Raw genomic sequence first — 14,209 nt, 5'->3', positions numbered from 1 at the left:
TTGCATATCTTCTTTAACAAAATAGCTATTCAGTTCTTTTGTCCATTTTTAAATTGGATTGTTTTGTCTTCTTTTTGAGTTATAAGAGTTTTTCATATATACTCTAGATACAGTCCTATATCAGATACATGGTTTTCACATACTTTCAACTCTATAAAGTCAAGTTTCAGAAAAAGGACAAGTCTGCGGCTTGTCTTTTCATTCTCTTCATGGTGTCTTTTCAAGCATAAAAGTTTTAAACTTTGGTGATGTCCAACTTAACAAAATTTTAAATGGATTGTGCTTTTGGTGGTGTAACTAAGAACTTTTTGTCTTTTGTTTAGAATGTTTGGTTTGCTCATATTTAATATAATTATTGATATGGTTTAAGTCTGCCATTTTGCTACTTATTTTTTATGTGCTTCATGTTTTTTATTCCCCTACCTTTTGGGTGTGTGTGTATATAATAGTAATAATAATTATTATTATTTATTATATATATAATTTTTGTAGTTATTTTCTTAATTCAGCTCTAGGCATTAAAAATGCATCTAATTTAACATAATCTACATAATTTACAGTTATCACCTTTTATAATAATCTTACGCATTTCAGAGAAATTAAGAGAAGAATGGAGAAAAATATACATATGTAGTCTTTTATATTTACCCACATACTTACCAGTTTTGGTGGTCCTCATTTGTTCCTGTGGATTTGAGTTAATGTTTGGTGTCATTTTTTTCAGCTTGACAGACTCATTTAGTATTTCCTATAAGGCGTGTTTGCTAGCAACAGATGCTCTCTGAGTACTTGTTAATCTGTGAATATCTGTATCAATTTCATTTCTGAAGGATAGTTTCGTGAGAATAGAATTCTTCCTTAGTAGCCTTTTCACCTTTATTTCAGCAGCTTGAATAAATCATTCCATACTCCATTGTCTCTGATGAGAAGTTAGCACTAATCATATTGTTTCCTCCTGTGCATGTTGAATCATTTTCCTTTTGCTGCTTTCAAGATGTTCTCTTTTGTCTTTTTTTCTGATAGTCAACAGTTTGGCTATGATGTGTCTCTCTGGGGCTCTCTTTATGTTTTTCTTTCTTTTTTTTTTTTTTTTAAGATTTTATTTGAGAGAGAGAAAACACAGGGGGGAGGGGCAAAAAGCGAGGGAGAAGCAGACTCCCCACTAGGCAGGAAGCCTGATGTGGGGCTCCATTCCAGGACGCCTGGATCATGACCCGAGCTGAAGGCAGACGCTCAACCAACTGAGCCACCCAGGCACCCCTGGAGTATTTTTTTAAAGATTTAAAAAAAAATTTTTTTTAAGATTTTATTTGAGAGAGAGAGTGCACTGCGCACAAGCACAAGTGGTGAGAGAGGCAGAGGGAGAGGGAGAAGCAGACTCCCCACTGAGCAGGGAGCCCAATGTGGGACTTGATCCCAAGACACTGGGTTCATGACCTGAGCTGGAGGCAGACGCTTAACCAACTGAGCCACCCAGGCACCCTCTTTATGTTTTATGTTTTCTTGCAGTTTGTTGAGCTTCTTGGATTTATAGACTAATGTTTTTCAACAAATTTCAGACTTTTTAGTTATTATTTCTTCAGACATTTTTTTTCTGCTCTTTTCTCTGTCTTCTCTTTCATGCGTTCCCATTACGCATAAATTGATTTATCTGATGGTGTCCCACAGGTTTCTGGGGCTCTTTGCTTTACTTCGATCTTTCTTTCACCTGGTTTTTCAGTTTAGGTAATTTCTGTTGATTTATCTTCAACTTCATTGTTTCTGTTGCAAGCCCAAATATGCTGTTGTATCTTCCTAGTAATTTTGTCATTTCAGTTAATTTACTTTTTAATTCCAGAGTTTCCTTTTATTTCTTTTTAGTAATTTTTATTCTTTTTTTTTTTTTAAAGATTTTTATTTATTTATTTGAGAGAGAGAGAGAACATGAGGAGGGGGTAGGCAGAGGGAGAGGGAGAAGCAGGCTCCCCACTGAGCAGAGAGCCCGATGTGGGGCTCGATCCCAGGACCCTGGGATCATGACCTGAGCCGAAGGCAGACACTTAACGACTGAGCCACCCAGGCGCCCCTAGTAATTTTTATTCTTTATTGAGATTTTTCTATTTCTTAAGTTACCATACTTTAAGTTTTTACATGTTGTTTCCTTTAGTTCTTTAAATATATTCATAATATCAGCTTTGAACTCTTTCTTTCCCCCTGTAAATCAACATCTGGGCCACCCAGCAACAGTTTCTATTGTCTGCATTTTTTCCTCAGTGTGGGTCACTCTTTTCCTGTTTCTTTGGAAACTGGATATTTTAGTATGTTTTAGCCCCTCTGAGAGCTGATGATGTTTCCTGCCTAGATATTGTTGTTGCCAGTTTTAGTAACTTTTCTAGACTAAATATGTGGAAAAAGTTTTCTCTGTGAAGGTGATGTTTCCACTTGATTTGTTATTGTATTCTTGTGTTTATTTTTAATCCTGGCTTCCTGATTTCAGCCTTGTGTCTGCAGGGCTTAGTGATCTGCAACAATTGGCAATAGGTTGTGTTCAAAGACTTTGAACCAGTAAGGCTCCCTGCCTCTGCCAGTGGATAAATGGGTGGGTTGGGAGCTCATTCAAAGTTCAGATAGTTTCCAAGTCTTGTCTGGCTTTTTACTTTCCACTGACCCTCTAATTTTTCCTCTGTACCTGGTTATAGTCCCTGTGTCAGGCAGGGTTATGTGCATAGCTTGGGCCCCAGCCATCTCCCCTGCTTTTGCAAACAGCCTTCCAGTCAGCCAGGGCTGTGTGGAGAGTTTATCAAGCCCCTCCCTGGCTCTCTCACTTTCAGGTTTTCCCCTGCTGCATTTCTGGATGGTCTACCAGTCTTTTTTTTTCTTCTTCTTGTTCTTCTTCTTTTGGTCCCAACCAAGAAAGACTGCAACCTCAGATAGCAGTCACTGGTGGCCTTCCCTGTTCGCTTACCACCTAGATCACATTTATTGACAGTTCCACCCAGCATTGGTTTTTCACCTTCCACTCAAATCAGGTGACTGTCCCTGTAGCAGCAACAGAACTGATGGTTTTATGACCTGACCTAGTATAACTACCATAACACCCAAGCTGGGAGATTTGGAAGGGTGAGAGCAACTCCAGGCAATCATGCTCCAGATTCCCACTTTCCTTATCCAGAGTTCAGTGTTTTTCATGAATAAATACTTCTCAATGTATTGTATGTGTTGATTGATTTCTGGAAGTAAACTATTTACTCTGTCAAGTATTGTGAAAGTAAGTTTTTGGTATGAGTTTTCTACATTTTTTTTTTTAAGATTTAATTATTTATTTGACAGAGACACAACGAGAGAGGGAACACAAGCAGGGGGAGTGGGAGATGGAGAAGCAGGCTCCCCGTGGAGCTGGGAGCCCGATGCGGGGCTCGATCCCAGGACCCTGGGATCATGACCTGAGCCGAAGGCAGACAGTTAACGACTGAGCCACCCATGCGCTCCAGAGTTTTCTACATTGCAGTAGGACAAGGGGCCAAAAACTTTTTCTGTAAGGGGCCACCCAGTAAATATTTTAAGCTTCCCAGGTCACATGCAGTCTATTGCCTCATTGGTTTATTTGTTTGTTTGCTTATTTATTTATTTCTCTTTCTTTCTTTGAATCCTTAGAAAGGTAAAATCCATTTTTAGCTGGTGGGCCATACAAAAACAAGTTGCAGGCTGAATTCGGCCTACCTGACAAGTTTGCTAACTCCTGTGATTAAAAATGTAGTGTATAAAGTAAAATGAAAAATAGCTCTTCTTATAGATGCAAGGATGTCTGAGTGGGAGACAGATTGTGATATAAACATATTACAAACGACCAATGGGCAAAGCAAAATGGCCCCGGCCACCCTACTTGTGGCTACTCTGATTCAAAATATTCTTTCTTCAGCAGGATCAAAGCTAAACATTCAACCTTGTCCCCACTGCCCACTGGCATTCACTAGTCAGCAAGGCCTCAGCCAGCATGTGTGGTTCAGTCACCTTCCTCAGCTCTTCTCAAGTTTATGTGCAGGAAACCATCTCCCCCTGGGGAAGCACTATCCAGAAGATCAAAACCAGCAGCAGAAGCAACTCTTTGATCAAACCTGCTGGAGTGACAAAGCAGAAATTCAAGAGACAGAAGAAGACTCCAAGCCCTTGTTGGGGAGAGTAAGCAAAAGAGGCACTTCAGAGGCGTTGTCCAGCCCACGGCAAGAACAGCCAGTAAGGTCCAAGCAAGACAACACAGCGGTGGACACAGGGCCCAGCCGAGACCAGAGGACAGACCTTGGGGGAACAGACAAAGTGTTGCATGGTGTAGAAGTCTCAGGATTTGGAGCAATCAAATATGGGGAGTTTGGGCTAGGCTTTATGAGGGAGTCAAACCTGCTCAGCCTCCAGAAGATGCACACAGGGGAGACACCTTACATGTACTCCGAGTGGGGACGGAGCTTTAGCAATATGTCAGCCCTCATGAAAAACCAGAGGACACCCTCTGGGGACAAGCCTTATGTGTGCAAGGAATGTGGACGAGGCTTTACCTGGAAGTCAAACCTCATCACACACCAGAGGACACACTCAGGGGAGAAACCTTATGTGTGCAAGGAGTGTGGACGAGGCTTTACTTGGAAGTCAAACCTCTTCACACACCAGAGGACACATTCAGGGGTCAAGCCATATGTGTGCAAGGAATGTGGGCAGAGCTTTAGCCTGAAGTCAAACCTTATCACACACCAGAGGGCACACTCGGGGGAGAAGCCTTATGTTTGCAGGGAGTGTGGGCATGGCTTTCGCCAGCATTCACATCTCATCAGACATAAGAGGACACATTCGGGAGAGAAGCCCTATGTGTGCAGGGAGTGTGAGCAAAGCTTTAGCCAGAAGTCACACCTCATTAGGCACTTAAGGACACACACAGGAGAGAAGCCTTATGTATGCACAGAATGTGGGCGCCATTTTAGCTGGAAATCAAACCTCAAGACACACCAGAGGACACACTCAGGGGTTAAACCTTATGTATGCCTGGAGTGTGGGCAGTGCTTTAGCCTGAAGTCAAACCTCAGCAAACACCAGAGGTCACACACGGGGGAGAAGCCATTTGTGTGCAGGGAATGTGGGAGGGGCTTTACCAGGAAATCAACCCTTATCACACACCAGAGGACACACTCAGGGGAAAAGCCATTTGTATGCAGGGACTGTGGGCGAGGCTTTAATGATAAGTCAACCCTCATTTCACACCAGAGAACACATTCAGGGGAAAAGCCTTTCATATGCAGGGAGTGTGGTAGAAGGTTTAGCCAGAAGCCAAACCTATTTAGGCACAGGAGGGCACACTCAGGTAGCATACCCTTTGAGTGCAGGGAGTGTGGGCAAGGCTTTTGTGATAAGTTAACTCTCGTCACACACCAGAAGGCACACTCAGGGGGGAAGCCTCACGTGTGCAGGGAGTGTGGGCAAGGCTTTAGCCGGCAGTCACACCTTATTAGACATCAGAGGATACATTCGGGAGAGAAGCCTTATATTTGTAGGAAGTGTGGGCGAGGCTTTAGTCGGAAATCAAACCTCATCAGACATCAGAGGACACACTCAGGATAGAAACCTTGTATGTATGAGTGTAGTGAAATCTTTAACCAAGACTCATACGTCATGAGATGCCAGAAGTCACACCTAGGGCTGTGGCTTTAGTAGTAAGTCAGCCATTGCCAGACACCAAGGTGGAGACATCTTATGTGTGACAGGAGTGTTCACGAGCCTCATGGTAAGAGTCCACATCTCCAGTCCACATGAAGGAGAACTGCTGGCTCATTTTCAGGAGCTTGGCATTCCCTGATGGGGTTGGTGGGTTGTGGAAGATCTGTCAGGTAACGTGATGGAAGGGGTACTTTTAAGTAGGTTGAAATTAGGGAATGGAGGCTCTTCTAATGTCATTTCCCAAGAATACTTGGACACTCCTTATACAGTAGCCTGGATGTTAGAGAAACAGCAACACTAGAGCTCATCTCTTAATGTCTGCCTTACCTTCTGAGAACAAGAGACTTGACAGAAACCATGGCCGACTTAGTCTTGGTTTCCCAGAGCATGACCCAGCAGAGTCAGCTTCAGGGAGAGTTTGGGAAAGGGTGAATACATGGGATCAGAGATGGTGCATGGGTAGAAGAAGGTTTTATTATGCAAAGAGCTGACTGGTGAGAAAGACTGTGACTATCCTAGCTCTAGGTTTTGGGAAGAAGTATCCATTTTTGCTTGTTTCCTGGGACCCTCTCTGGTTTCCAAGTTGAATCCATACTGAAGATATTTTTATTTACTGGTGTATTTAAAACTAGAAATGTATCCTATGCTTTCATGAAGAAAACACACATATACAGAAATAGAAAATGAAATTACTTTCTATTCTTCTTTGAATTACCATACTACATCCCACAGGTAATTCTTTGGTTTAAATCTTTCCAACCATTGTAAAATATATGATTTTTCTGGTTTGGAATACTCTCTTTTTGAGAATGGTGGTGTCCCACAGATTCATGTATAATTCTGAGCCAAGGCCCAATTTTTTTTCACAGAAGTTGACTAAATGATTCTGAGTTTTATTTGGAAAGTAGAATTTTGAGGAATGGTGGGATATTAAGGACTGTATAATAACATGTCTTTTTATCTGTGGACAGATACCTAGAATAGAACCATATAAAAATAGAAAAACTCACTTGTATATGAGTATTTAGAAAGTGAGGAAGCAGGATTTCAAGTTATTATGAAAATAGCAAGTACAAGATTCAGTGTTTGGGTCGTTGGCTCTCAACTGAGGGAAAAAATAAACATAGGTTCCAAAGTCTCAATATCCAAAGTTAGAGTTAGGAAATCACTAGCTCAGATAATATGAGGTACAGAGGTCTTTTTAATTGAATTTAATTTTTTATTTTAAGTAGGCTCCATGCCCAACATGGGGCTTGAACTCACAACCCTGAGATTGAGTCACATGCGCTAGTGACTGAGCCAGCCAGGCACCCCAATGTGTAGGAGTCTTAGTTTTCGTTCAAAATCTAAGTTTCAGTGGAGTGAGAAGAACCTGGTGAAGAATTATGGAATATTATCCTAGATGGAGCTGCTGGTGTGGCTTGCCCTTCTCATTCCTTCCCATGGTAAATCCTGGCCTGCTGCTATTTCTCCTTCTCAATAGAAAAATACTTTTGAGAGTTTTAATCTCTTTGCATCTTAGAATTGAATTACTCTTTTCCATAAAATGATGTCACAAAAATAAGGATTCCAAAAGTAAACATGTATCTTTTTTACTGTTTTTTTTTTTAACTTTAAGAAGAAATATTTCAGTTTTCAATGTAATCAGTCTGTAAATCCAAAAGATCTTGCCTTAAATTATTTAAAATTCTCAACAACAAAAAATAAAGCATTGCTGATATCTGAAGATTCAAACAGATTGAAAGAGACTCAAACCCGGGGAGGCATTTATATAGAACAGCAACCAAACAGAGACCGGAAATGGTAGAAAGATGCCCTACACTTTGGCCCTACCCAGTGTCCACCTGTACTGATTCTTAAATCTGCATTAGATCCTCTGCTTAGAACCTCTCAGAAGACAGAATTGGAACAGGCCACCTGAGTTCTCCACTTGGGCCTAGCATTAAAACCTGTGTGCAAGTCTGGAAGCTGATTAGGAGGCAAGCACCGGATGGTGTTCATATATGTGAATCTTCAAAATCTTACGGTTTTCTTTTTCTTTTTTTTTTTTTTAAAGATTTATTTATTTGAGAGAGCGTGAATGAGAGAGAGAGAGAGAGAGTACATGAGAGGGGGGAGGGTCAGAGGGAGAAGCAGGCTCCTCGCTGAGCAGGGAGCCCGATGCGGGACTCGATCCTGGGACTCCGGGATCATGACCCGAGCCGAAGGCAGTCGCCCAACCAACTGAGCCACCCAGGCGCCCTGGTTTTATTTTTCTTTTTCCAGTCTGTCTGGACTAGCTATCTACCAGTGCCCCATATTTCATATCCTGAGATAGATAACAGCTCTAGATGTTTAAAACAAACAAAAAGTGCCCGAGCTCAACCACTGCCCATCCTACCACTCCTATGGTTAAGTAATAGACTATACTGCATGAAGAAAAATTTGGAGAAAAGATGATTAACAGTATGAAATAATATCACTTCAAATCCATAAGCCTGTTATGGTCACCACTGAAATCTGTTTCAAAAGGGGGTGGCAGGGGCACCTGGCCGGCTTAGTCAGGTAGAGCATGGGACTCCTGATCTTGGGATTGTGAGTTTGAGCCCCATGTTGGATGTAGAGATTACTTAAAAAAAAAAAAAAAAGTAAAAGAAAGGGGTGACAGTAACTATTCTGTTTTAACTTATTATGGATCAGTGGTTCTCTAAGTGTGGTCAGAGGATGTTTGGGGGCCCTTTCGGGTGATCTACGTGGTTAAAACAAATTTCATTATAACACTAAGACCTGATTTGCTTTTTTCTCTTGTGCTGAAATTTGCACTAATTGTGCAAAAAGCAATGGTGGGGAAACTGCTGGGCCTTTAGCTTGAATCAGGACAGTGTTATCAAACTGTGCTATAGTTCTTGTGTTCTTTACCACCACACACTTGTGGTAAAAACTTGCTAGTTCCACTTAAGAATGTTCTTCATAAAACAGTTAAAATTAGTTTTGTTGAACTTGACCCTGAGTACAAAAATTTTAAATTATACTTTTTATTTTGAGATAATTTTAGATTTACATGCATTTGTAAGAAATTATGTAGAGAGATCCCATGAGCTCTTTGCCCAGTTTACCCCAATGGTAATGTCTTGCAAAACTATAATGTTACAACCAGGATATTAAAATTTCTATATATATTCATCTTCTAAGTATTTTATGTGATGAAGAGAGAAAGGCACATAAAGTTTTTATTCATGCCGAAATATCAAGTTGTTTCGAGGAAACGCACTTTTATGATTGTTTGAGTTGTGAGCTGAACTAGTCACCTTTTTATGGGCACCAATTTTATTTGAAAGAGTAACTGACAAATTTTGAATAAGAAGATGAAGACCGGTATATCTGCTAAACATTTTGTCAAAAATGAAGTGATTTATAAAACCTGACAGTAAAGAAAACTGGTAGTAATTTTTGTTAATTAATTAGCAAAAAAATTAGCCACTGTTAAGCGGCTGCCTTCGGCTCGGGTCATGATCCCAGGGTCCTGGGATCGAGCCCCGCATCAGGATCCCTGCTCAGTGGGGAGTCTGCTTCTCCCTCTCCATCTGCCTGCCGCTCTGCCTGCTTGTGTTCGCTCTCTCTCTCTCTCTGTCAAATAAATAAATATTTATAAAAAAATAGTGTCTGTCACCATGAACTTGACAGCTTTCTAATACTTAGTCTTTTGTGATGAGATTACTAATGATATTAATGAATGTGATTTTGTAATACCATATAATGAAATATGTCAACATTTGGAAGGTCTCCCTAACTCATTGAACCAGTATTTTCTAAATGATTACTGTGTGATGCTACAAGATCATCTGTGGTGATATTAAAGTATAAGATAGACAAATGGATTTTAATTTAAGAGAAGCTAGAGGTGCCTGGCTTGCTCGGTTGGTGGAGCATGCAGCTCTTGATCTCGGAGTTGTGAGTTCGAGCCCAACCTTGGGGATAGAGTTTACTTAAAAAAAAACTGCAAAAAAAAAAAATTAAAATTAATACCAATCTTAGAGAGATAAAGGTCAGATTCCACATTACAGTAACATTTAAGAAGTTACCACTTGTTGATTTTTGGTGTAGTGTCAATAATATTGACAAATATCTGAAAAGGCCATTAGAATACTTCTTCATTTTTAAATTCTGGATGTGTGAGTCCAGATTTTCTTTATCTTGGCAGATTAAATGCAAGAGCACACTGGGATGCCTGGGTGGCTCAGTAGGTTGAGTGTCCAACTCTTGATTTTGGCTCAGGTCATAATCTCAGGGTTCTGAGATCAAGCCCCATGTCAGGCTCCATGCTGGGTGTGGAGCATGCTTGTGATTCTCTCCTTCTGCCCGTCTTGCCACCCCCCTCTTAATTAATTAATTAATTAATTAATGCAAGAGCACATATAAAATATCAGCTGTATTCTGTTACACTTATGATTAAAGAGATTTTCAAAAATATAAAATAATGCCACTCTTTTCACTGATTTATTTGGTTATTTTTTTTTTAAGATTGTATTTATTTATTTGACAGAGAGAGACACAGCGAGAGAGGGAACACAGCAGGGGGAGTGGGAGAAGGAGAAACAGGCTCCCTGCAGAGCTGGGAGCCCGACACAGGGCTCGATCCCAGGACCCTGGGATCATGACCTGAGCCGAAGGCAGACGCTTAACAACTGAGCCACCCAGGTGCCCCTATTTGGTTATTTTTTGGTGGAAAATATTCAAACTCAAGTGGAAGAAAAACACTTTACTTTTCATTTTAAGTGCATTGTTTCTAGATGTTTATGGTCTTGGGGTGCCTGGCTGGCTCAGTATGCAACTCTTGGGTTGTGAGTTTGAGCCCCACCTTGGGTGTAGAGATTACTTTTATTTTTTTTTTTAAAGATTTTATTTATTTATTTGAGACAGAGAGAATGAGAGACAAGAGCATGAGAGGGAGGAGGGTCAGAGGGAGAAGCAGACTCCCTGCCGAGCAGGGAGCCCGATGCGGGACTCGATCCCGGGACTCCAGGATCATGACCTGAGCCGAAGGCAGTCGCTTAACCAACTGAGCCAGCCACCCAGGTGCCCTAGAGATTACTTTTAAAAATAAAAATCTTTAAGGGTGCCTGGGTGGCTCATTCGGTTAAGCGTCCGACTCTTGGTTTTGGCTCAGGTCATGATTTCAGGGTCATAGGATTGAGCCCCAAGTCAAGCCCCACATCGCATTCCGTGCACTCAGCACAGAGTCTGTTTGGGATTCTCTCTCCCTTTACCTCTGTGCCTCCCCCTGCTATAACTAACTAACTAACTAAATAAATAAATAAATAAAATCTTTTTAAAAAATAAAAATCCTTAAAAAAAAGGTTAGGGGTGCCTGCATGGCTCAGTCTGTAGAGCATGTGACTCTTGATCTCAGGGTCATGAGTTTAAGCCCCATGTTGGATATGGAACCTATTTACAAAAAAATAAAAAATGTTTAGATGTTTATGGTCTATATCACAGCAAACAATACTTCACATAAATGCCAGAAAAAAAAAAGTTACACATTATAATACCTAACATACTATTAACATCTATGCCTTATATAATTTAAACAAGACACGGGGCATCTGACTGGCTTAGTCGGTGGAGCATGTGACTCTTGATCTCAGGGTCATGAGTTCGGGCCCATGTTGGGTGTAGAGATTACAAAAATAAATAAATAAATAAATAAACTTAAAAAAAAATTTAAACTAACCATAGAAGAAAATTACCAAATAAGCAAAACAAATGCAAAGAAAATGCTTGTTAACACCCACTGACAGATGTAAACCTACAATCTGAAGTATGCTGTTCTATCTGGACACAACACAGACATCTTGAGGAATCTCTTTTGCTAGAACTAAATTGCATAATTACTTAATCTCCTCCGTGCCCATAGCTATGTCTCTTTCTGAATATTCTTGCCAATTATTTTTCTATTTTTTAATAAAAAAAGCTTTATTCTTTTAATCACATTTTCAGTATGTCTTTTTATTTTGTTTTATTATTTTCTGTTAATTACTAACCTCTTGAAGCTAATTTTTATTGCTTTTTGAAGCTTATTTAATCATACTTAAGGCTTTTTTTTAACCCTTTTCCTTTTTTCTTCTGAAAGTCAAGTCAGTTATAATTTTTATTTTTATTTTTATTTTCTCCTTTAGCCAAGAATTACTATTTCTACAAATGGCTAGATGGATGAGTTCATTTTTAGAATCTCCTAGTGTTTAGTTTTTTTATTTTATAGCTTTATAGTCAATATATTTTGTGATTTCTTCCATTTTAATTCATAAAGTTTAGTTTTGAATCTAATCAAGTTCTGTGAATTTTCATGTTATCTTAAAAAGCAAATGTTTAACATGTGTATATGTATATTTTAACAATATTATACCAAAATTAACACAAAAGTTTGCAAACTGATGTTTTTCTATATAGTTACCTCATCATTCTCTTGTTTTGTATTGATTGTCTTTAATTTATATTATATGCTTAACACATGTAAAATTAGATTTGTAATGTAAATATAGGTGTAAGTAATATTAATAGAACAAACACCATTGTATTCACCCCAGCAGAAGAAATTAGCCTTAATTATCTTTAAAAACTTGGCACTTCCATTTCTGTAAGTGGTTATAATAAATAAATTTATGATCATGTTAAGAAACTTTTCTCCGGGGCGCCTGGGTGGCTCAGTTGGTTAAGCGACTGCCTTCAGCTCAGGTCATGATCCTGGAGTCCCGGGATCGAGTCCCGCATCGGGCTCCCTGCTCGGCAGGGAGTCTGCTTCTCCCTCTGACCCTCCTCCTTCTCGTGCTCTCTGTCTCTCATTCTCTCTCTCTCAAATAAATAAATAAAAATAAAAAATAAAATCTTGAAAACAAAAACAAAAACTTTTCTCCAGGTATTTCCATCAAAGTTTGCTTAATACATTTCAAAGCTATTTTATTTAGATCTATAGAAATTAATAACTTTTTTTTTAATTTAATTTTATTATGTTATGTTAATCCCCATACATTACATCATTAGTTTTTGATGTAGTGTTCCATGATTCATTGTTTGTGCATATCACCCAGTGCTCCATGCAGAACATGCCCTCTTTAATACCCATCACCAGGCTAACCCATGCCCCCACCCCCCTCCCCTTTACAACCCTCAGTTTGTTTCTCAGAGTCCATAGTCTCTCCTGGTTCATCTTCCCCTCCGATTCCCCCCTTCATTTTCCCCTTCCTACTATCTTCCTTTTTTTTTTTAACATATAATGTATTATTTGTTTCAGAGGTATAGGTCTGTGATTCAACAGCCCTACACGATTCACAGCGCTCACCATAGCACATACCCTCCCCAATGTCTATCACCCATCCACCCCATCCCTCCCACCCCCCACCACTCCAGCAACACTCAGTTTGTTTCCTGAGATTAAGAATTCCTCATATCAGTGCTGAGCGAAATAAGTAAATCAGAGAAAGACATGTATCATATGATCTCACTGATACGAGGAATTAATAACATTTCTTCTTGATGGATTTTCTCTTTTAAAACCATGGAGCAACCTCAAGTCCCATTCAGTGCTTTTAGTCTGTTCTCAATACTGTTTGCATTTGCCTTTTTTGGTAGTATTTGCTTTACTCACTTTTTCATTTTCATCTTGATATTCTTGTTTTGTGAATAGAGTGTCCTATTCAAGTACTGGGAGCCACAGTCAGAACAAGTAAGTAAGAAAGAGAAATAAAAGACATCTACTTTGGAAAGGAGTAAGTAAAACCATCTCTATTTGCAGACATTGGTCTATATATAGAAAATCAGAGTGAACCCACAAAGAAACTACTAATAAACAAATTGAGCAAAGTTATAGAATACAAGATCAACAAACGAAAATCAGTTGTATTTTCATACACCAGCAACGAACCATCTGAAAAGGAGAGTCGGGAAACCATTTCATTAACATCAAAGAGAATAAAATACCAAAGAATAAATTTAATGAAGGAGGTAAAAGACTTGTACACTGAAAACTGCAAAATATTAAAAAAAACCTTTAAGACCACAAAATTTAAGAAGACCTTAGGGCACTTGTGATGAGCACTGGGTGTTATATGAAGTGATGAATCACTAAATTCTACTCTTGAAACTAATATTAATTTAGATTTCTAGACTTTAAATGTAAGAACAAAAGTTAAAAAGTTATTAGCAAAAAACAGGAATATATGCATGACCTATTTGGCAATAGATTCTTAGATTTGACACCAAAAGTATGAGCAATACAAAATTTAGATACATTGAACTTCATAAAAATTAAAAACTGAATGTGCAAAAAAGGATATTATCAAGAAAGTGAAATGACAATATATAGAGTGGTACAAAATATTGGCAAATCATATATCTGATAAGGGTTTAGTATACTGAATATATAAAGGATTACTACAACTTAGAACAAAATAATGTTACAATTTAAAAGTGGGCAGGGGTGCCTAGCTGGCTCAGTAGGTTAGGTCATGTGACTCTTAATCTCTGGGTCCTGAGTTCAAGCCCCATGTTGGGCATA

At 39.2% G+C, this 14,209-nt stretch overlaps 1 protein-coding gene across 2 annotated transcripts in view; it reads left to right on the top strand.

Moving 5' to 3' along the window:
- Nucleotides 1-12,324, top strand: part of ZNF875 (zinc finger protein 875) — a 32,298-nt gene extending 19,974 nt beyond the window's left edge. Inside the window, exon 5 of one of the 2 annotated variants that reach the window (XM_081807452.1) lies at nucleotides 3,902-12,324. In XM_081807452.1, coding sequence (XP_081663578.1) covers nucleotides 3,902-5,583 — 1,682 coding nt within the window. In that variant the 3' untranslated portion in view covers nucleotides 5,584-12,324. Of the gene's footprint in view, nucleotides 1-3,898 lie in introns of both variants that reach the window. The other variant, XM_081807451.1, reaches the window with a different exon arrangement.
- The last annotated feature ends 1,885 nt before the right edge of the window (nucleotides 12,325-14,209 follow it).

This window comes from Leptonychotes weddellii, chromosome 16, assembly GCF_054177405.1.
Source record: "Leptonychotes weddellii isolate Sample4059 chromosome 16, ASM5417740v2, whole genome shotgun sequence".
NCBI classification, from domain to species: Eukaryota; Metazoa; Chordata; class Mammalia; order Carnivora; family Phocidae; genus Leptonychotes; species Leptonychotes weddellii.
This window is presented reverse-complemented; position numbering and strand designations above follow the sequence as displayed.